This window comes from Narcine bancroftii, chromosome 8 (genome assembly GCF_036971445.1).
Source record: "Narcine bancroftii isolate sNarBan1 chromosome 8, sNarBan1.hap1, whole genome shotgun sequence".
Classification (NCBI taxonomy): domain Eukaryota; kingdom Metazoa; phylum Chordata; class Chondrichthyes; order Torpediniformes; family Narcinidae; genus Narcine; species Narcine bancroftii.
This window is the reverse complement of record NC_091476.1, coordinates 53,209,754-53,230,917: the sequence shown is the minus strand read 5'-3', so window position 1 is coordinate 53,230,917 and position 21,164 is coordinate 53,209,754. Positions and strand designations below refer to the sequence as shown.

Here is a 21,164-nt window from a genome sequence, read left to right as displayed (position 1 = left end):
ACAACTTAAAGAAATTTTTAGCAACAGCTAAAGAACTCAACCTTGCATTTAACGAGGGCAGATGTGTGTTCAATGCGACAGAGCTACCCATTCTGGACTATATTGTCCGCAAAGGCGAAATCTGCCCCGACCTGGAAAGAATGGCCCCCCTTAAGAAGTTACCACCCCCAGACTCAGCAAAAGCCCTTAAAAGGTATATGGGATTCTTTTCCTACTACTGCAAATGAGGTCGGGACTACACCATGAAGTCACGCCCTCTGTTTGACACTAAATCTTTTCCTCTCTCTTCAATGGCCTTGAAGGCTTTTGAGAGAATTAAAGCTGATATTGCCAAAGCTGCACTCTCGTCCATTGAAGAGGATGTCCCATTCCAAGTGGAAACTGATGCCTCAGATTGTGCCTTGGCAGGAACCATTAATCAAAAGGGCAGACCTGTGGCAATCTTCTCCCGCATGTTATGCGGACCTGAACGTAAACATCCTGCCATTGAAAAAGAAGCCCAGGCTATTATTGAAGCTGTTCGTTACTGGAGACACTTTCTAGCCGCATAAAATTTACTCTTGTCACTGATCAGAAATCTGTAGCCTACATGTTCAGTACTAAACACAAAAGTAAAATCAAGAACGATAAGATGACACGCTGGCGAATAGAACTCTCAACTTATAATTATGAGATCCAGTACAGATCCAGTACGGGCAGGTTAAATGATCCCTCTGACGCATTGTCACGATCTGCTGCTGGTGCTCAGCTGGAGGGGCTAAAAGAGATCCATAGCAGACTGTGCCACCCAGGAGTCACAAGATTCTTCCACTTCACAAGGGCTAACAACCTTCCTTACTCTCTGGAAGAAGACAGGAAACTGACTAAAAGCTGTCCTGTCTGCACAGAATGCAAACCACAATACTTCAAAGCTCTGGAGGCCACTCTCATCAAGGCAACCTGACCTTTTGAGAGGATTTGCTTAGATTTTAAAGGGCCGTTACCTTCCAACAACAAAAATGTTTATTTCCTTACTGTAATTGATGAATATTCCAGGTTTCCCTTTGCGATACCCTGCCCTGACGTCTCGTCAGCGTCTGTCATTAAGTCACTTGACAGAATTTTCAGCATTTTTGGTTTTCCCAATTACATTCATACTGATAGGGGCTCAGCGTTCATGAGCGCTGAACTGCAGCGAGCTCTGCTACGAAAGGGGATTGCCACCAGCCGTATCACGAGCTACAACCCGCAGGGCAATGGGCAGGTTGAAAGGGCTAATGCTACAGTCTGGAAGACTGTTAATCTTGCTTTAAAAACTCTTACCTGGTGGCAGGAGGTGCTGCCTGAGGCACTACATTCTATTCGGTCTTTATTGTGTACTGCAACAAATCAAACACCTCACGAACGTATGTTTGCCTTTCCTAGGAAATCAGGAACTGTGATGGACTGGCCAGCCTGTTTATCTGAGCCTGGAACCGTGCTGCTGAAGAGCCACGTTCGGGCGCGTAAAACAGACCCCCAAGTCCAACCAGTTCAGCTACTGCATACTAACCCCCAACTACGCACGTGTTAGATTCCCAGACGGGAGTACTGACACTGTACCCCTAAGAGATCTGGCCTTGCCTGGTTCACCCCTTCCTCGCACCCCTACTCAGAATGAGCCTGAGAGGTTGGACTCACCCCCCCCAGCCTGTGACCCCTAGTAAGCTTTCAGATGGCCATGCTGAGGCTCCACTGCCTCACGCTGGCGATTCTGGAGCAGGTTCAGAAGTCAGTCCTTCCCACACTATAGACCCAGGACCTGTACCAGTTCCCAAGGTTGTAAAGGAGCCACCTGTTTTGAGACGAAGCACCAGAATTCGTAAACAACCTGATAGGCTGACATACTCATAAAACATCTCATTATATTTCGATCGCTTGCTAGATACTGGCGTATTTTGGCTGTTAGAGTATCTCAAGGCCAAACATGGTATCCATATATTGCTTGCTTCAGTCTTTCCTAGCAACTATCCTTTTGATTTTAACCCTTCTTCTGCCAGGGGGAGACTGTGGTGAATGTCTGCCAAGCTGTCTGTCTCCCCTCTGGCGAGCCTTGCTATACTAACATTGGCTGTGCATTATCCCTAGTGTTAAGGACACTCTCCTTGGGTATAACTGTATATGCACCCATTGTCTTTCATTATTGTACCATGAGTTTCTGCTAATAAACGCCATGATTATTGTTTGACCACCTTGTCTTTGTCTCCTTCACTGCACACACTTCTTCATCAGCTTCTTCTTCCTCATTAAGTCCCAGTTCTTCCTCTGAGCTTTCAGCTCCAACCACTTCCGTAGCTCCTGCCCCCAGTTCTTCAGCCTCCACCACCGTTACTCTTTTACTTCCCCGCCACGGGTTTTAGATCGATCCTCTACCGACCCAGACTTACCCCCCCCACCCCACCACCCCCGATGGGGAGAAAAATGTTCAGCATAGTGCACTACTTCTTCAGCTTCAGTGAAAGAGAGTCACTTAACGTCGGTACCATCTTGCCGGAGCTCCGCGGCACTGGCGTCACTTTCAGTCACCAGTTGTTGTCGCTGACGGCGACAAGGAGCATTACTCAAATCCCCCGGATCCAGCTCTGAGGTAGGCCTCACTTTTTCCAAACTTACCGATTGTTTCTTCATTGTTTTGAGCTCTAGTTTTTTTTCATAATTATTTCTGCTTCTTATAATGCTTTCTTAAAACTTTTATACCATTAGAAGGATATTTCAAAATGGGCTTTTCTTTAATCTGTTGGGAGAGATGCTCACCCATGTCTCTCGCCTATGCCACCACGCCACGCTCTGCGTCCCCGTCCCCGCCCACCACCAAACCTTAAATATGTTTAATGAAGTCACCTCAATTGCTTCCCTGGGCAGAGAATTCCATAGATTCACTACTCTCCGGAAAAACAGTTTTCCTCTTCACCGTCTTAAATCTACTACCCTGAAACTTGAGGCTGTGTCCCTTAATTCTGGTCTCATCTACCAGTGAAAACAGTTTTCCTGCCTCTATCTTATCCATCCCTTTCATAATTTTATGTTTCTATAAGATCTCTCATTCTTCTGAATTTGAGTATAATCTCAGGTAATTTAATCTCTCCTCGTAGGATCATCTTCAGGATCAACCTGGTGAACTTCTCTGGACTGCCTCCAAGGCCAGTATATCCTTTCTCAAGTATGGGAGACCAGAACTGCACACAGTACTACAGGTGTGGCCTCACCAGTACCTTGTATAGTTGCAGCATGACCTTCCTGCTCTTGAATTCAATTCCTCTAGTGATGAAGGCCAACATTCTATTTGCCTTTTTAATAACCTGTTGTACCTGCAACCCAACTTTTTGCAATTCATGAACAAGCTCTCCTAAGTCCTTCTCCATTACAGTTTTTCACCATTTAAATAATAATCTGCCCTAGTATTTTTTCTACCAAAGTGAATGACCTTGCATTTACTAACATTGTTCTCCATCTGCCAGACCTTGGCCCACTCACCTAACTTAACTATATCCTTCTTCAGCCTCTCCATATCCTCTGTACAATGTGCTTTTCCACTCAATTTAGTATCATCCACAAACTTGGCTACACGACACTCTGTCCCCTCTTCCAAATCATCAATGTAAACGGTGAACACCTGTGGGCCCAGCACCGACCCCTGCAGGACCCCACTTCCCACTGTCAGCCAATCAGAAAACACCCATTTATCCTGACTCTCTGACTTCTATCAGTTAACCAATCCTCAATCCATGCCAGTATACTTCCCCCGACTCCATTCATCTGTATCTTATTGAGAAGTCTCTTGTGCGGCACCTTATCAAACGCCTTCTGGAAATCCAAACATACAACATCAACCTGTTCCCCTCAACTCACCGCACCCATTATATCCTCAAAGGACTCCAGCAAGTTTGTCAAACAAGACCTGCCCTTTCTGAATCCATGCCTGATGGGGAAATATTGGATAGCCCTAATTAAATGTCCAGGTTGATTATTTCCCTCCTCCGTTGGGAATTAGAGTTTCTTACTATTTGAAGTCGACAATTTAATTTAGAAAAAAAGTTATAAAAGTAAAATGAAAAAACATGCAACCAGCACTTACCCTATAATTGTAAGAGGTGCTTCGTCTGAGGTTCTTTAAAGTGCAAGCAAATTCATCTCCATTGTATTTTACTTTAAATCCATAGCCCTGTAATTTTATTAATTGTAGTTACAAATAGCTTTACAAGTTAAACGTACAATTTGTGCAAAAGTCATCTTATGGAAAATTCTCATTTTCTTCTTCTGTCAATTTGGTTTGTAATAACAAAATAACATCAAAAAATAAGGTGCTTTGATAACTTTTTCTATGACAAATGACTTTCAGCAAAGGTCGTTGCCCAGTACGGTGCCGGCCAAAACTGTCCAGGGATTAGTACAAAGGAATAGGCCAAGTGGAGGCAAATGGAACTAGCTCAGATAGGCAATTTGGCCAGCATGGGCTGAAGGGCCTGTTTCTATGCTGTACAGCTCTAAGGCCCCATGATTTCATGATTCTTTCAATCCTGTGTCCAATTTTTATTGCTCAGGAGAAATTAACACTACAAACAAAAATCTCCCTTCCTAGAAAAAAAACATTGCTACATGGCTATTAATTTATGATCATTTTTGCAGTTCGACAAAAATACTGTTACTGACATGAAAGATGGAGTCGATAACATCTTATGAAAATGTCAAAGAATGTAAAAGGGAAATGAAGAAAGTTATTCAGTCTCTCGAGGTCTATTCCACGAATCAGCACCTCAAAAGTGGCACGGATTGCACCACTGTTAGCACAACACTATTTACAGCGCCAGCGACCTGGGTTCAAATCTGCCACTGTCTACAAAGAGTTTGTTCGTTCTACACGTGGGTTTTCTCCGGGTGCTCTGGGTTCCTCCCACCATCCAAAAATGTGTGGGGTTGGCAGATTGTCATTGGGTGGCACGGGTTTCAATGTTTCTATTGCATTGTAAATAGATCTTTTTTTTTAATTAAAGATCCTTTAACTCACCTCACTTCAGAAAAGTTTTATCAATCCTAGTCCTAAACATCACGGCTTCAATCTTATATAGGAAGTGCAGGGCAACAGGTAAAGCAGCAAACACTTTAATACTAAACACAATCTGCTGGAGGAGCTCAGCACGCCAGGGAACATCAGTGAGAGAGAAAGAACGATTTGGACCTAAACCTTTTCTAGAGACTGTCTCAATACAGGATTTTGGCCCAAAATGCAACTTTTCTTCTTTTCTCACTGATGCTACTCGAACTGCTGAGCTCCTCCAGCAGATTGTCTGTCTTTCAATTCCAGCATCTTTGGTCTCCTGTGTGTCTCCTTTTGAAGACTTTCATTACCCTTTTCTGGAGAAGATACTCTGTGGTGTCCACCTTTTTCACTATGCAGATGAAACTGCTTAAATTTTAAACCCCCTTGACTTGGATTCTTCACCAGTAGAAAACATGGCCCTTCAGCTCACCTCTGTCTTGTCCTCCCAAGGTGATGACCTGCGCTAGTCCCATCTCAGGGTCGGCACCAGAATGAGTGTAAGAGGGCATTAGGGTAACCGAGTGGAGCACAGTCTGACAGTCTAAACTCGCACAGCTGGGAGGGGTGGGGGGAGTGCTGGTGATAGCCCGCCAGTCAGGTGTACATAAGCTTCCTCAGTCTCTCTGACTAAAAGCTGAAAGTGCTGCTTTTATTGCATGCATCAAGCTGGATGCTAGTAATGCGGGCGGGGGCGGGTCCGACAGCAATCGGTGGCCACGTGCACATGAGGGCACAGTACCACGCAAGGAGGGACCATGCCCACTAATTCCCCCTCCCCCACCCTTGGCGCCAACCCTGTCCCATCTGCCTGTCTTTGACGCACATCCCTCTAGACCTTTCCTATCCACAGATCTGTCCAAATGTCTAAATGTTGTAACGTTAAGTATAAAACAGAAGCAGATATAGGTTATAAACATTGCCCTGTGAGTGGAGTTTCATATCTTTTGGTCCCTAAAATTTTTGATTGTAGTCAGTTCAGTAAACTGAGACCTCTGAGAAGCATTCCAAGTTTTATGATCCACTGTGTGAAAATAGCATGAGCTCCAAATGGTCAGTCCCTTTTTCTGGGGGGCAGCTCCATGCACTCCACCAGGAGGAAACAGTCTCTCAGAATCTACCCTGTGAATTCCTTTGGAGATGGAGACCTAAATAGCACCCACACTTCAAAAATCAGGGCAAGTTTCAGCAGGTCGCTCCTCATTTTATATTCCAGCCTGCTGCAGTAAAGGCTGACGTAGCATTTTCCTTCCTAATGGCCAGGGCATTACTTTCTGCTGCTCCAAATCCACCACTCCTCAATTCTGCTGCACTCCAAAACACATTGTAGCAGCATTGTACCATGGACCCACAGGCAGCGAGGAAGTAGAGATGCAGTGCTCCCGCAAAGTCCAGCTGCCCCATCGACTGCCGTTGGCTCCACACAGGCATTGAACAGCCCGCTGGGGGAGCCAACGGTAGCTTTAGTTGAAATCCCGTGACTGCAGGTCTGCGACGAAGGTGGCCCTGTTAATCGGCAGCAGCTACGAGGGTCTGCAGACGCCAAGTGGAGGACTAAGTAGGGCACCAGAGGACAGGATAAATCACACATCGTCTGAGAAGCTGAAGCGAGGGGAGACAACCCGCAGGAATGGCAACCACGGCAGTGGACCAGTGAGGGGGCTCTACGGCTGAGGGAATCAATGAATGCGGCGGGCTCCTCGCAACTAGAGACAAGGAACCCGTGGAAGCTGCAAACTGGTGGAGACTGGCTTGAATTGGCTGGAGGTGTACAAGTGTTTGGAACCAGGATGCGAGAAGGTACCAAGGGTGCTGAAGGGTTCTTGACCATGTCGGAAGTTTGGACCTGGAGCTCAGGTTGCCGATGGTTTGGACTGGACTCTGTGTGTCTGATGGGACTGTGGAAGCGATGGAGATGAATCCACGGGCACTCAGTGACTCGGGGGGGGGGGGGGGAGACGAAGACTCTCTTTTGCTTCTCTCTGACTGTGTCTAATTGCAAGAGGCACTTAGATAATTCCTGCTGGTAGCGAATCTGTCAGCCTTGCAGCAGGCAAATGAAATTTCATGTAATACGACATGTTTTATAACTGATAATAAATTGAATCTTGAAATAATTTCTCACCTTTTTAATTATTTTTTTCTACTCTGCCAGCTTCACTTACCTACTGGGGTAGGGGGCAGGGGGGAACCAATATGATGGCAGTGAGATTTAGTAATGGTGAAAGTGGGAGAATTTAAACCAGTGTGACAGAGGGGGAGATGCAAAAATAGTGTCACCCCATTTAAACTTCTCAGTTCAATAGGGTCCAAGCCAAGTGTAGGGAACATAAGAAATGGGAGTAGGAGGAGGCCTTCCAACCCCTCGAACCTGCTCCACCTTTCACCAAAGCCATAGCTGATCTCCCCACCAAAGTATAGGCTTATCATGGAACCATGCCCTTCAGCCTATCTCATCAGTTCCAACCATCAAGCAACCACGTGTGATATTCCTGTTTATTCTCCCCATATTTGCATCAATTTTCCCTCAGATTTTACCCTTCCCCTCATCACTCAAGGCGATCGTCTGATGAAATGGCAGTTGCGAGAGACAACTGGAGCGCACTGAGCGACAGTCAGAGAGAACAGGCAAATTCCATGCAGACAGTGCAGAGGGGCACCAAGGGTGGCATGAAAGATATATTCTTGCCAACAATCGTTTGAAAGGTTACTCCAGATGGACAGCTCTGCTGAACACAATTCACAATCAGATCAACCATTATCTTGTTAACTAAGGGGGCAAGTCTTAAGAAGCTGAGTGGCCTACTCCACATACAAATGATGAGAAGGAACATCACGTGATGGCTGGAGAAGAGTCAGAATTGAAGAGTTGAAATGACAAAGATTTAAAAGCACGAGTGTGGATGGCAGATCACTATAGTACTGTTTACTTAGTTTAGTACCTTTATAAAAGTCAGAGTTCTGGGTTGGGCTAACTAACTAAGGGTCAAACAGGACTAGAGGATATAGGAGAAATACGTTTTTATATACATGCACACGGACATACACACAAAGGAAATCCTTACTGAACTCTCATCTTCCATCTCCAGGACATATGTAATGAATTCGTCATCTAAAACACCATTAGGTTTGCTCCATTCAAGTGATATCCAAGTGGCACCAGCCTCAACAAGCCGAGGAGATGCTGGAGTAGCTGGAACACTGCCTGCTGTGTAATACCGCATTGGTTCACTGAAGTCACTGGTGAAAGAACCAAAAGCAAACAATTTCAACGTTAGGCCATTTCACAGTTTAAAAACATAAAAAAAACATAACAATTACAGCACGGAAACAGGCCATTAGGCCCTTCTAGTCCGCACCGAACCAAACACCCCTTTCTAGTCCCACCTCCCTGCACAATGCCCATAACCCTCCATCTTCTTCTCATCCATATACCTGTCCAACCTTTTCTTAAATAATACAATTGACTCCGCCGCCACTATTTCTCCCGGAAGATCATTCCACACGGCTACCACTCTCTGAGTAAAGAAGTTCCCCCTCATGTTACCTCTAAACCTCTGCCCCTTAATTCTTAACTCATGTCCTCTTGTTTTAATCTTTCCTCCTCTTAACGGAAATAGTCTATCCACATCCACTCTGTCTATCCCTTTCATAATCTTAAATACTTCTATCAAATCCCCTCTCAACCTTCTACGCTCCAAAGAATAAAGACCTAATCTGTCCAATCTCTCCCTATACTCTAGATGCTTAAACCCAGGTAACATTCTGGTAAACCTTCTCTGCACTTTCTCCACTCTGTTTATATCCTTCCTATAATTAGGCGACCAGAACTGCACACAGAACTCCAAATTAGGCCGCACCAACGTCTTCTACAATCTCAACATCACCTCCCAACTCCTATATTCCATGCAATGATTGATAAAGGCCAGCATACTAAAAGCCTTCTTCACCATCCTATTCACGTGAGTTTCTACCTTCAGGGAACGATGTACCATTACTCCTAAATCTTTCTGCTCTTCTGTATTCCTCAATGCTCTCCCATTTACCACGTATGTCCTATTCTGATTCTTCTTACCAAAATGAAGCACCTCACACTTATCAGCATTAAATTCCATCTGCCATTTTTCAGCCCACTTTTCTAAGCAGCCCAAATCCCTCTGCAATCCTTGAAAACCTTCTTCATTATCCACTATTCCACCTATCTTAGTATCGTCTGCATATTTACTAATCCAATTCACCACCCCATCATCTAGATCATTAATGTATATAACGAACAACAATGGGCCCAATACAGATCCTTGAGGCACACCATTGGTCACCGGCCTCCAACCTGACAGACAATTATCCACTACCACTCTGGCCTCTCCCTTTCAGCCAATGTTCAATCCATTTGACTATCTTAAAATTTATACCTAAAGACTGCACCTTCCTAACTAACCTTCCATGTGGTACCTTATCGAAGGCCTTACTGAAGTCCATATAGACAACATCCACTGCGCTACCTCATCCACATTCCTAGTCACCTCTTCAAAAAATTCAATCAGATTGGTCAAGCATGACCTTCCCTCCCACAAATCCATGTTGAGTGCTCCTGATCAGACCCTGTCTATCCAGATGTTTATAAGTACTATCTCTAAGAATTTTCTCCATTAATTTACCTACCACAAACGTCAAACTTACAGGCCGATAGTTGCCAGGTTTCCTCCTTGAACCCTTTTTAAATAACGGAACCACATGCGCAATGCGCCAATCCTCCGGCACTATCCCCATATCTAATGACATTTGGAAAATTACCGCCAGAGCCTCTGCTATTTCCTCCTTCACTTCTCTCAATGTCCTGGGGAAGATCCCGTCTGGTACCGGAGACTTAAACACCTTTATATTCTTCAAAAGCCTTAAAACTACACCTTTTGTAATCTCTATATTCCCCATATTTACCCAATTTGCTTTTTTTATCTCACATCTCCCAATATCCTTCTCCTTAGTGATGTAATGCAAATAGTTCATTGTTCACGAATGCAGTTACCAAGGATAAAAATGGGCTAGAAGGATATGATGAGGATGGAGGGAGAGCACAGACAAGATTCACTGGGATATTGTCCAGTATATCGGGCTGTAAGAGCAAGGAAAAGCTGAGTTTGTTCTCACTGGAATGTAGCTGGCTGAGGAGTGACCTGATAGATCAGTGGTTTTCAACCTTTTTCTTTCCGCTCACATACCCCCTTAAGTAATCTCTATGTCATTGGTGCTCTGTGATCAGTAAGGGATTGCTTAAGGGGGTATGTGAGTAGAAAGAACAAGTTTGAAATCCACTGTTTTAATCGTACCTAATTGACTCGTTATGTGCACAGTTTCATAACTCCAAAGGAAATGGGCCAATGACAATTTTTCTCAAGCAAAATATTTCAGTAACAATTCCCTTCCCACTCACATCCCACCTTCAGCAATCCCTTACTAATCACAGAGCAGCGATGGCATAGGGATTATTCAAAGTGGTATGGGAGTGGAAAGAAAAAGTTTGAAAACCACTGTTATAGAGGTTAATAAAATTATGGGAGACAGGGAATCTAGGTCTAGAGGGCACAGGTTTAAGGTTAAAATGGAATTTCATTTACAACATCATAGAAGCTGATTTGGCTATTAAAATGCTTACCACCCAATCACCTACAATTAACTTACAACCCTGTTTTTTTTGGAGAGTGGGAGAAGACTTGGTACCAAGGACAAAAGGTCAGCTGTTCTGACTTCATTCTTTCCTTTACCACTTCATTCCATCATAACTGCACTTTCTTCTTAAAATTGGCCCATTCTCCTGCCTCCCAAGCAGTATTGTCTATGCTGCTACACTAGCCCAATAATACTCACCACTCAGGCAAGGACCATGTGTATCTGCGACAGAATATAGCGACAGTGGGATGTACTATCTGGTGATGTAACATCAATTCAGCTCTTCCTAATGCCAGCTGGCCAAAAAATCTTCACCACAATTCAACTTGGATTACATTTTATTTACCCCAATGAAGTGAAGCCACTCACTTATTTTATAAATGATATTACTAACCTTAATCCAATATCATTTTTAGCAGCAAGTCTGAACATGTATCCTACAGATGGAGACAATTTGGTCAGTTTGCACTGCTTCTGATATCCAAGGTAGCACTCCTTAAAAAAGTTATGCTTTCCCTGCATAGAGAAATTACAGTTAATTCCATTTTGCAAATAGAGAAAATAATTTACTACTTTATCTACAGTGTATGACAACTCAGGCCTTTCATAGGGAGAATAGTGCAAAGAAACATTACCTCATCCCATTCTAATAAGTAATTGGAGATTTTAGAACCCCCATCATTGGGTGCCTGAAACAAAAGTTAGATAGTGTTGGATATCAGAAGTACAGAGTTCATGACCATATTAGTACATGTTGAATACCCCATCCAAAACCTGAAAAAAATTTTTTTTAGCGCCAACATGACGTCACAAGTGGAAATAAATTAAACACCTGACTTGCCCATGTGGAGCTCTGATGATCTGTTGACACCAGTTTGGTAATAACGGAGCTCTGTGGTACAAAGATATAGTTGATAGTGTGGAGGAAACATTTGAAAAAGCGATCCAGCAGAATATTTGATGCTGCATTTATCTTTTGTAAGCAGAGATCAAGTTTTCTTTTGGTACTAAACATTATCTCATGTGAATTTTCCGCTTGTGGTATCATATCAGTGCTCTACAAGTCTGCCGTTGTTTGCTGTTTAACCACTGATACAGGTATTCTGCTGATGTAACTGTGCATGCATAGTTCCATGGTTCCAAAATCCGAAAAAAAAACCCAAAAGCCAAAAGAATGTCTGATCCCAGGCATTTCAGATAAGGGGTATTCAACCTATACATTATTTCCATTGTAATGCAAAAATAAAACATCATCTACATAATCACCCAGTAGAGAAAGGCTGAAAAATACTTTTTCTTTGTAAACAAGACGACTAACTCCCTTACTGAAACACCAACACGATTGTGGCTCAGCTGCCTCCAGGCATCAATTCCTTTTGAGATAATAAAGTGATACAGCACAGGTGAGCCCTTTGGCCCAATACATCCATACTGACCCTTTGGTCCATCCAGACTCACCTCATCCACCCACAATGATCTGTGACCTTCTTTGCCTTATGTATTGAAGTGGCTGACTACACGTAACTCCATTGTAATTATTGTACCTGGCATGATTGCCTCCTTTAATAGCAGGTTTCAGATTATCCACCAAATTCCTTCTTAACTACCCTTAGCTCCCTGTGTCTAGCTACTTTCACAGACAATGCACGTGAACCTCAAGGTCCTCTATTCATCAACATTCATTAGTGCCCTACCATTTAGTGGAATGTTCAGTGTCTTTCTGACTTACAAAAATGTGTCACCTCCACTTGGCAGGATTAAATTCTGACTGATATTTTCCTGCTCTCTGAGAAAATCTTCTTGCTATCCACAACACCCCCAATCTTTGTGTCATCGGCAAACTTACTCATCATACCACAGGGCAGATGGAACTATTCTGGAAGGATATGTTGGACATAAACTGGAGATTCAAATTTCAAATTTAACCCTAACCCATCGCATACAACCCTGAGATGATTCTTTTTCCTGTTGGCCAGGCAGAATGTCTACTTAACAGTAACTGTAAATTGTACACAAGAAAAAGATACATATAAAAAAAACAGAATTATAAACAAAGAAAGAAATGTAAACTAACTGACTCTGCAAATGCAAATTCAGTAATAATGTGCAAAGTAGGAGTCCTTAAATGAGTCTCTGAATGAGTCTGACGGTGAGGTGGGGGTGGGGGGGGTCCTCAACCTGGTGGTATGAATTTTGTGGCACCTATACCCCTTTTCTGATGGCAGCAATGAGAACAGAGCACCAATATCTTCACAAGACATATGCACGTCTTACTCAGGAAGCAAGTGGGATGGGAAGCAGAGAAGCAAGTGGAGGGGAGGGTGTGCGGTTGAAGTAAAGGTAGAAATTAGGTCAGTTAAGGTTGAAAGAAACAACAGGGAGGTTGATGGACTGAAGTATTTCAATGCAGGGAGTATTATGAGCAAGGCTGATGAGCTTCGACCTTGTATTAGTGCAATGGAACTACGATATTTTGACATCAGAGTTTTGGTTGAAAGAGAAGAATATCAGATCAACATTCTAGGGTTTAAATGTTTCAGACACAATAGACAGGGATGGGGCAGAATTTGTTCTGTGCATCCAGGAGGTTTATGGAGACAGCATGTAGATGATCCAACCAGGGAAGCCCAATGACAGACCAAGTGATTGGAGATAGAGTGGGAGAGTATTTTGAGAATAGCAATCTCAACTGCAAACTTTAAGATAGGAAAGGATGAAGTAAGACTCGACCTCAGGGGACAGTAATAAATTGAGGGAAGGCTAACTACAATATTATGAGGTAAGAGCTGGGGAGAGTTGATTGGAAGTCGCTGTTGTTTGATAACTACAAATCTACCATGTGGGAGTTGTTTAAATGCCAACTCAGCAGAATTCGGGAACGGGATGTTTCTCTGAGGAAGAAAGGCAAGGATGGCAAGGTTCTGGAACCTTGGACGAGATGCTTTAAATCTAATATGCATGGTTTGGGTAGCTGAAATCATGCAGTGACCCTTATCATTCTTCTAAACTCTAGATTAAACTTCTTTAGCCACAGTGATAAAACAAATCTCTCATCCCTCAAATTAGCCAAGTAAATCTGCTGGGATCACATTCTAAGGATATGGGGCAAGCCATTTTGGATTGAGATGAGGAGAAAGGTCTTCACTCAGTTTTGTGAACTTGTGGAACTATTTACATGGATAGTTATTGAGATCAGGTAATTGGACATATTCAAGGAAGATTTGGATGTGGCCCTATTGGCTACAGGGATCAAGGGGCATGGAAGAAAGCAGGAATAGAGCACTTTAAATTGCCTGTAGAATGCATTTTTTTTTAAACATTAGAGAATCTAACGAAATCCATGCCCAAGATGACGATGCCCAAGCCCAGCAGCTCCATCCAAAAGGGCTTTGGTGGACCAGCGAACTGACTCAGGGCAGCAGGACAAACGAATCCCCCTTCTTGCTGAAAAGGAGAAGTCTGGGAGCAGGGAAAGAGGCCAAAGAAGCAGGACTAGCAAGGGACTCAGCAGCTGAAGGACTCACACCAGGCTGTCGGCTGCTGGAGACTGGCTCATAGGGACCAGCTACTGGGATTAGGATCCACGAGGGTGCTGATGGCGTGCGGGGCTCTTGAAGGACCTCTGGTACTGGGGTTGAGGAACCAGGGGTCGAGGATGACGACTTCAGCTGCCTGGAGCTCGGGTTCACTGCTGGACCAGACAGCAGAAAGTGCAGTTGCGAAGGTTATGGGCCACAGTAAACACCAGCTTGGAGGAGGTGAAAGGATCCACGGACACTCAATGTCTCTGAAGGAACTCTCTTCTGCTGCTCTTTCTATTCTTGATAGAGGGACTGGGCTAGTAACACCACTTTGATAGAGGGACTGGGCAAGTAACACCACTTTGATAGAGGGACTGGGCTAGTAACACTGCTTTGTGTTCCTTAATGGGCAAACAACAGTAAACAAATTTTGAACACATGACAGTGAAGGAATCTTGAAGTTGCATGATCAGCCATGATTGTATTAAATGGTACAGCAGGCTCAATGGGCTGAATGGCCTCCTGTACCCATTTTCTATGTTTCTATGGTGCATCCTTTCTTAAATAAAGGGAATAAAACAATACACAGTGCACCAATCTGATCTCACGAATATCCTGAACAATTACTACAGTACTCTTCTGTTTCTGAACTCTCATCACCTTGCATGAAACGCCAAGATCCCATTTGCCTTCCGACTAACTTGCTATGCCTCTCATGGCTAGTTTGGTGCAAAATAACACCTTGATCACTCTGCCTCTACCCGTTTGAAGTCTCTCTCTATTTTGATAACATTCTTGCCTTTGATTCCTCCCCAGTGAAATGCACGACTCTCCTCCATTAAACTCCTATCCCAGGCTTTTGGTTAATTGCTCAGGCTATCTACGTCCTATTGCAGAGTTGCCAGCTGCAACGGGCAAATGTGGATATTTTACAGTCCCCCTCCTAAAGATAAAAATAATTGAAAGCTGAAGTCTAATCGTTTTAATGTTCCACAAGTGACATCCTTCCAGCCAGAAAGAGGGTAATTGTTGAAGTCACATACCAAGGGAAAATCATATTCTAACAGCTGTAGTTGATCTTTCTGAACATTCATACCTTCCATTGCAAAGTGAGACTGTTTTTGGTCCGATTAATGAGCTTAGGTGGAGCTGGCCAATCCGGTTCTGTGATTGCTGAGGTAAAGCTTGTTGGTTCTGAAGCAGACCCTTTCACTGAATTACACACTGCTGATATTCTGTAGCAAAGAACAATCATATTATGGACAGTCCTGTAACAGCCTTGAGAAGTTCTCCACCGGGCAGGATTTACAGAATTGGTTTATCATAATTTCAAAATATCTTTATTGTACCAAATAGTATGATGGTTTATATGAAAGTTGATGTCACACCAAATTTTGTACATTTTCAACATTTACCAGCCCTGCTCTCCACTGACACAGCCTGGCCAGCTGAGTATTTCCATCATTTTTAGTGTTTATTTCTAATCTCTTCAGTTTTTTTTTTGCTTGCCCTCGATTGCAGATGGAGCACAGGAAAATCTAACTGCAAAACTACATAAGTATGGTCTTGTGGCATGTGGCTATGGTTATAGCTCTGGGTTAGAGTTCTAGAGAAGACATGCACACTAGAGAGTACAAACAGTACTGATTTATTGGGCCATTTGCTCTGCCTTTTACAGGCCAGCTGAGCCTTGCTACTACGTTATCAGCGGGCATGGCCTACACTCCGCCGATCGCTAATTGGCGGCTTTATGATCTGCCAATTGCCGATTGGTCCATTTGCTCTGTTGCCATTGTGGCCTACAGAAGAAGGCTGTCTAGGGCCGTGCAGCCTGCTCGATTGACTTGTGTCGGGCGACGGAGTAGGCCGCGGGTCGCTACAGTCTTCTTATTGTTCAGCAGGTCAAAGATTAATCAGGTACTGAAGAAGAATGTCTCACATTTAGTATTTGCTGACTACTGAAATACCTAGTATCAGCAAAGGTAACAGGACACTACAGCTAGTTTCAGTTTTAATTATAAAGCAGCTAGCATTCTTGTTTCTGTGGTGATACGACCACTAGCCGACTGCAGGGTGCGATCTCTGTACCTGCAGAAAGACCACCTAAGGGGCTGACTCCACCTGGCTAGCTATCAATCAGCCGACCTGAATATAGACCTGAGCTGGCTCCTCCTGAGCCAGTCACACGGAGAGCCACCGAAGCATGAATGGTGTTCAGACTTTGACTGGTATAAAGTCTGTTGTACAGTCTTTCGAGTTTTGTGCTTGCTTGCTTCTACCTCAGTGCACCACCATTTCAAACTGAGATTCACTGAACACACCTGGATGGTATGTGATGACAAAACTGGTAAAATCTCTTGGGTGACAAAGGCAGCTTTGAGAAATAGTTCACATGTATTAAAAAAAGTTAATAGAACTCTTGAGAGGAAAAAAATGGAAGGAGAAAATGTTTGTAATAATACCTGGTTTTCATACTGATTGAAAGAGTAAAAACAACTTGAATATCAAAACAATTAAAGTTGGTTCAGATTTTTATTTTGTCAAAGGCAGGATTATCTGCAGAAATGACCAACTATGTCTTTTTTTTAAATTGTAAAGATATGGCATGATAACAGGTCCTTCTGGCCCACTACCTCGCACTGCCCAATTACTCCCAATTAACCTACCAACTCTGTATATCTTTGGAACATGGGAAGAAACTGCAGCACCCAGAAAAGCACCACAGGATAACATACAAACCACACAGACAGCTGCAGATTTGAGCCCAGGTTGCTGGCGCTATAACAGCATTGGGTTAACCACTATGATCACCACATTACCTTGTCTATTTCTGTCTTTAAATTTAAAATTTAGACATACTGCACAGTAACAGGCCCTTTCAGCCCACAAGCCCGCGCTGCCTAATTACACCCAATTGACCTACAAACCCCAGTACGTTGTGAGGGGTAGGAGGAAACCAGAGTCCCTGGGGTAAACCCATGCAGACAAAGAGAGCATACAAGCTCCTTACAGACAGCATGGGATTTGAACGCCACAATCTATTGCTGGCACTGTAACAGCATTGCGCTGACTGCTACGTCAACCAAAAAAAAATTAAACTCTTCTCTACTATTAATCCTTTGTAAGTTTAATTATTTACATGATTTTGGGTGCAGAGATAACATGCAGATCACGCACAAACAAGGTTTGTACCTAACATGATAATCTGTGGCAGGTCGCAGTTCCGATATTGTGACTGTGGTTTCTTCTCCACTGAAATTCAAAGAAAAGGGTTTAAATAATATTTATCTGATTTCTCCTCATACAGATTTTTTTTAAAATTCAGATATTTAAATCCACATTGCAATTATCAAAAACAACTTTTATCATCGTACTTCAGGCAATGTGACATCATTTTGTACTATTTATTTTATGGCTTATTGAAAATATGTAGATTGGGGGCGTGGCCTGATGGCGAAGGAAGAAGAAGTGTAATTTCGTCTTCCCCCCAGTTGGACTAATAAATACCCAAATTATAATTCTTTAAAAAAGACCTGAAAGTTTTCTACGGGTCCCGGCAGCCCAAGGCAGTGCATCGGAAGACGCACGTGCGCGGTGCGTCTCGAGTACGCGATCTTTTGGGCAGGGTCTGGGCTGTCAGTGAAGTCGGCCGGCAGCGATCTGAACATGTCGGGTCTGGGTCTGCAGGTGTGCAGACCAGAAGCAAGGTGATGAAAATGGCAGAATTAAAGGAACAACAAAGAAAAGCTTTTGGCCAAACTGAAGAGATGGAAGAAGAGTCACTGACTGTAACTGAAGGGAAAGAAGGTAGGCCTCATGGAGAGACGAGTGATACTACTTTTGATGCTGTTTTAACTATTATGGATTAGATTATGGATTTGATTCAGGTAAGTTAACTTTCAAAAGGATGAGTCTACACTGGATGTGTCAACTTTCAGAGAGGGCCATGTCAATGGCATTCCTTATTTTGGCCTCTAAACTGGGATCATACTGAATTCAGAAACCCTGGGTCCTTTTCAAGAATCCATTGAAGCAGAAATGTGCTGCACTATTTTCCTGACCCAGTGTGCAGGAAATTACAAAGGCAAAAACCCCGAGAGGCAGCAATGTCCAGGTCACGAATGTAGTGAAATGACCTCTGCCAGCGAAGGAGCTCAACACCCTCAGTAGCCTATTTGAATGGCAGGCCATCAACCAGCACATTCATTTCCTCCAAAGCACTAAGGCTGTCCCTATTGCTGACGCTGTAAAGGTATTGCACTGATTGCTACACCAATCGTGCCACTGTAAGCGTATAGATCTATTGAGATTCACAGAGTTGAAAAGCACGGAAACAGGCCATTCTGTCCACATACTACACTGACCAAGATGTCTGTGTAAGCTAGCTCCACTGGCCTACATTTGGTCCTCTAATCCTTTCCTGTTGGTGTAATTGTCCCTGTCTGTACCACCTCCTCTGGCAGCCTGATCCACATTTGCTCCACCTCATGCGGAAAAATTAGACCCCCAAACTCCTTTAAACCTTCTTCCTCTCACCTTAAACTTTGGCCCTCCTTTCTTTTACCTTTCACCTTGTTTAACCTCTCCGTTTTATAAACCTTAGTCACCACCCACCCTCTTTCACTCCAGGGAGAATGGTGCCATCCAAAACAAGCTAGTCTATATCACCAGCCCTCAAATCAAATATATAATAAAAGGGTAGTATGTGGATAAATGAGATCCTGTCATGGACAACAATGCACATTTGAACTACTGAGGATTATTTCCAGGAAATAACACTCAAGGTGGAGATCACTGAAACACTAGATCTACTGAAAATTGAGGCTTCAAAAAACAAATTCCCTGGAATTAAATAGGAGGTATCCTTGGATTTTGACAGAAGTAGAAAGGAAACTGTAGGCAACCCATGGCAGATGATGTTTGACACAGAGAAGTGTATTTTGGTGGGAAGAATGAGATGTAAGGCCAAGTCGGTGAAAATGGCCAGGTAGGTTGGAAAAGCACACTCAATGCTGTGTTTTATTCATACTGGAATAGAATATCAAAGTGGAAGTTATGCTGCGGCTTCCTTAACACACTAGTCCAGCCTCAGTGGGAGTACTGTTTAATTCTGGTTATCCCATTATAAAAGGATGTCCAGGTACTGGAGAGGGTCCAAAGGAGATTTACGAGAGTGGTTTTTGGATTGAGGAGTTGCAGTGCAAAAATAGACTGGAGAGGGTGACACGGTTTTCTCTGGAAAAGGATGACCAGGTCAATAGAAGTATACGAAATGACGAGGTGTAAAGAGAAAGTAGATTGTGCAAGTTTGCTCCTGTCAGTGGAGGAGGTGATGCCCGTGAAATAAAGTGGAAAACAAGTGTCATGGAGGGGAAAGAAAAGCAGTTTCCTACACTTTCATCCCTTTCACCTCTTGGCCCCTCCCAAGTTCTGTTCCCCCTTCATATTCATAACATCACCCCTTTTTACTTTACTCCTAACACCTTGGACCATTTCTACCGTTGGACGCTGGTTGACCTGCCGACTTATTCCAGCAGCTCGAGCCTCAACACCTGCAATTGTTTATTTTCTATTTTATAGTTTTGCGCTACTTAGTAAGCGTTGGGTTTCTATTCTTTCCAACAAGGTATTTTTGTTCTCATATTTGAATGACCAAGATTTTTATATATATAAAAAAACGGATGTTTTCCTCTTCACAACTCACAGTATAATTTTTAAAGATACTTTAATGTTATAAACTACAATGAGGGGTCACCTACACTAAGCATGTTTTCAGCAGAACTTAAATTCTGGTGATTTACACCCGTCACACACTCAGACTTCAGAGACACTTATGAACATGATGCTGGGATGGGATGAACTTCAATCTGTGCCCCAACACAAGACTCTTTGCAAAAAAGTCAAACAAATACCTCACAATAAAACAAAATCAAACCAGGACACTTACTTATAAACCACTTTAAATTTCCCATTTGTGCCAGTGCTTGACATTGTAACTTCATATGTGCAACCGACTTGGAATTGGTTAACATTGCCATCTGCACAGGAGGGTGGAGTCCAGGACAAGACAACTGATTTTCCTTTAATCTCAGATACCTACAACCAGGATTGTGAGGAAACACAGACACATCACATTAACAGGATGGTAAATATTGATCCATTAAGGTATTGAGGTAATTGAGGTAAAAATAAATAAAATGAACAAATTATGCACAACCAACTCTACCGATAATTAGATGAGCAAAGGTTCTATCAAAGGAAAGGAGGCAAATCCTGGAAAGGAAAAAAATTCTGGACAATGGACAAGACCTAAAGATCTACCTTCCAAAGACCTGAAAAAAAATGTGCAAGGCTACAAAAAAAACCATAAGATAAGAATATTAGATAAGGTTTTCAGCTGCAGTTGAGCTGAGGCAATTGAACAGCATTGTCAAATTGGAAGCCATGTTTGGAAGGGTAGGAAGAAAAGCATACAGGGTTGCAAGTCAAGCTGTGGGTGTAGGTATCAAGTTTGAAAGTAGTTTGGAGGAGGGGTGGTGGTGGTGGTGTGGACAAACACAGCCCCCATGGCCCCAAATGTCATAGAAGAGACTTACGGAGACATATGAGGAGACCTATTGCATCAGTGTCAGTCAAAAAAGAGCGATGCAGTCCAATTTCATGTTCCAGCATTTGGTCCATAGCTCTGTCGGGAAAAGCTCCTCAGATGTACATCCAAATGAAATCAAAGGAGGAATTCAGGCTCCACCATTCTCTCAAGCAGCAGCGAGTTACAGTTTCACGGGAACATAGAAATAGAATCACACCAGAAGTAGGCCCTTCAGCTTGTCCCACCACAAAAATCGATCATGGTTGACCACCTAAATTCAGTCACCTGTTCCTGTTTTCTCCTGGCATCCCTTGATTCTTCGAGCCTCAGAACA

The 21,164-nt window shown here is 43.2% G+C and overlaps 1 protein-coding gene across 10 annotated transcripts in view; it reads right to left on the bottom strand.

The window, feature by feature from the left end:
• Positions 1-21,164, bottom strand: part of LOC138740698 (fibronectin type-III domain-containing protein 3A-like) — a 137,143-nt gene that overhangs the window by 45,698 nt on the left and 70,281 nt on the right. For all 10 annotated transcript variants that reach the window (XM_069893736.1, XM_069893737.1, XM_069893731.1 and 7 more), the window contains 7 exons: positions 20,189-20,337; positions 17,434-17,493; positions 15,338-15,476; positions 11,356-11,409; positions 11,115-11,236; positions 8,119-8,293; positions 4,094-4,180 (listed from right to left, as the gene is read on the bottom strand). In XM_069893736.1, the coding sequence (XP_069749837.1) occupies positions 4,094-4,180; positions 8,119-8,293; positions 11,115-11,236; positions 11,356-11,409; positions 15,338-15,476; positions 17,434-17,493; positions 20,189-20,337 (786 nt within the window). The remainder of the gene's footprint in view (positions 1-4,093; positions 4,181-8,118; positions 8,294-11,114; positions 11,237-11,355; positions 11,410-15,337; positions 15,477-17,433; positions 17,494-20,188; positions 20,338-21,164) is intronic.